General features: G+C 43.5%; 1 protein-coding gene across 1 annotated transcript; it reads right to left on the bottom strand.

Moving 5' to 3' along the window:
* Positions 1-668: 668 nt before the first annotated feature.
* LOC143292293 (uncharacterized) lies at positions 669-1751 on the bottom strand. Its single transcript, XM_076602480.1, has 2 exons — positions 1634-1751; positions 669-1060 (listed from the first exon to the last, which is right to left on the bottom strand). The coding sequence occupies exons 1-2, from the start codon at positions 1749-1751 to the stop codon at positions 669-671; spliced, it is 510 nt and encodes a 169-aa protein (XP_076458595.1).
* Between the last annotated feature and the right edge of the window lie 291 nt (positions 1752-2042).

Below are 2042 nucleotides of genomic sequence, written 5' to 3'. Positions count from 1 at the left end.
ATTTGGCCAATGATTATCGTTACTGTTACCCCTTGCCAAAATGTATCTTTGCCAATGGTAATAGAATTTGTGTCAGTCTCAGTGTCAGTGTCTCTCTCTCTGTGGCTCAACGCACCCTGCTCTCTCTCTCTTTCTTTCTCTCTGTCACCGTCTGTCTGTCTCTCTCTCTCTCTCGAAGTTATTTTTGTGTATATTTTCATTTCATTGTCTGTTTGCCTTGAAGGTTGGATGTTAAAAAACATAAACATCTCTAAGTTACGTCATTAAGAAAACTCTCTCTCTCTCTCACACACACACACACACACACACACACACACACGCACGCACACACACACACACACACACACACACACACACACACACACACACACACACTCACCACAGTTACACATTCTGCTGTAAAAATTCGAAAAGTGGTGGGATGGTGAAGGGAGTAGTGGGGAAGGGCCAGAAGGGGGCGATGCCTGATCTAAACATCAACCCATCTCAGTCTCATTATATCTGATCACCCTTTCTCTGTTTAATATTTGGTATTCTTGACGTATATGCTCTTGTTTCAAAAGTTGAATTGTCTTTTCCGGATTTGTTTTCTGTTTATCGCTATGCTGATACTGAAGAAAGAAAAGAAGTAGGTGATAATGAATGACGTATGAATTGTTCAGACACCATTACTGATGAGAATCACGCTGTCGTCTGTTCCTCGCACAATTGAGGACTTTGATGAACTCTTCCCTGAACCTCCTCCCAGTCAGAGTGTACAGGTAGAAATTCACTGCGTGATTCAGCTGACTCAGTAAAGCTGTCACTGCTTGGACAAAAGCCGCTGTGGCACGTTCATAGCCTGTCACCCTGTCATGTTGTCTGGCAAAATAATTCACAATGTAATCGATAGAGGTTGGCAAAGTCAGAACCACAAATGCCACGGACACTGTGATGACCGTCACAGTCACAGAGTTAGCGGCTTTCCTGTGACCCTGAACTTGATCAGAGTCTCCTTGGGTTAAGTGTTTGCCGGCGACTTTAACGGACATGAAGAGTTTCCAGACCAGAACGATGTTGGCTGCGAGCAAGAAAAGGAAAGGTAGGAGACAGTAAACTGCCAGCTCTATGTACACGAAGATCTTCTCAAAAAAGTACATGTAACTTTTATTATCCCGCCTCACCGTACACCAGTAGCTGTTGTAGCTAGGAACATAAATTCGTTCAACGCCGATCATATAATGCACGTAAAGGAGGGCGAAGAAGACAGTGATTCCTGTAAGCACCAGAAGAACAGTTCGGCGTGTGCACAGGGAGTTGACACGATGTGGCCACACAACAGACAATGCTCTGTGTACAGTCATACACACCAGGTACCAACAACTGATTGTACCCCCACCTGTGTAAAGCCAGGCATGGATTTTACAGACATTAGTGTGTGTGGTGTGTAGCGCAAAGCCGAACTGGTACAGCAACCACTGATTCAGAGTGTTCAGAGAGAGAACTAATATATCCATAACGGATATGGCAGTGAAATAAATGCCGACGGAGGAGTCATCTGACTTTATACGTCGCATGATGATGATGGTCATGACGTTTCCAAAGATGCCCAAGAAAAAGATGAGTGGAAGACCACAGAGCCACAAGTACTGACTGACGATGTAGATTGTGAAGGACGTCCAAGGCTTTTCAGAAGTGCTGTCTGGTGTTGGTGAGGTCGTCAAGTTATTCCGTGTGCCAGAGGATGTCATTGCTGGACTGAAGTTCTCCATTCCGATACAGTAACTGAAATCAATGGAGAGACAGACTCACTAAATTCAATTAAACGTTTTAATGACTACAACAACACCACTCTGAATTTTGATGGACAGCTGTAGTGCTTTGCAGCAAAAAAGAAATTATTCTCAGATCGTTTAGTGCTAGGCAAGTAAAGACATAATGAACTTCCCTCCCACAAATATTCAACCCAGTCGTTTTCTGTGTTTATATTCAACATGACATTGCGAATGATCAGTTAAATCTGATACAACAAACTGAAAAAGCACGCTGTCACAACTCATGAC

This window comes from Babylonia areolata, chromosome 18 (assembly GCF_041734735.1).
Source record: "Babylonia areolata isolate BAREFJ2019XMU chromosome 18, ASM4173473v1, whole genome shotgun sequence".
Taxonomy (NCBI): Eukaryota; Metazoa; Mollusca; class Gastropoda; order Neogastropoda; family Buccinidae; genus Babylonia; species Babylonia areolata.
The sequence above is the reverse complement of the archived record's forward strand: the minus strand, read 5'-3'. Positions and strand labels throughout refer to the sequence as shown.

Excerpts from the sequence above, each read along its gene's own strand:
- LOC143292293 (XM_076602480.1), bottom strand. The coding sequence starts at position 1,751 with ATGGAGAACTTCAGTCCAGCAATGACATCCTCTGGCACACGGAATAAC. Across the intron at positions 1,061-1,633 it reads CTTCACAATCTACATCGTCA|CCAACATCGTTCTGGTCTGG; the intron begins GTCAGTACTTGT and ends TCTTGCTCGCAG.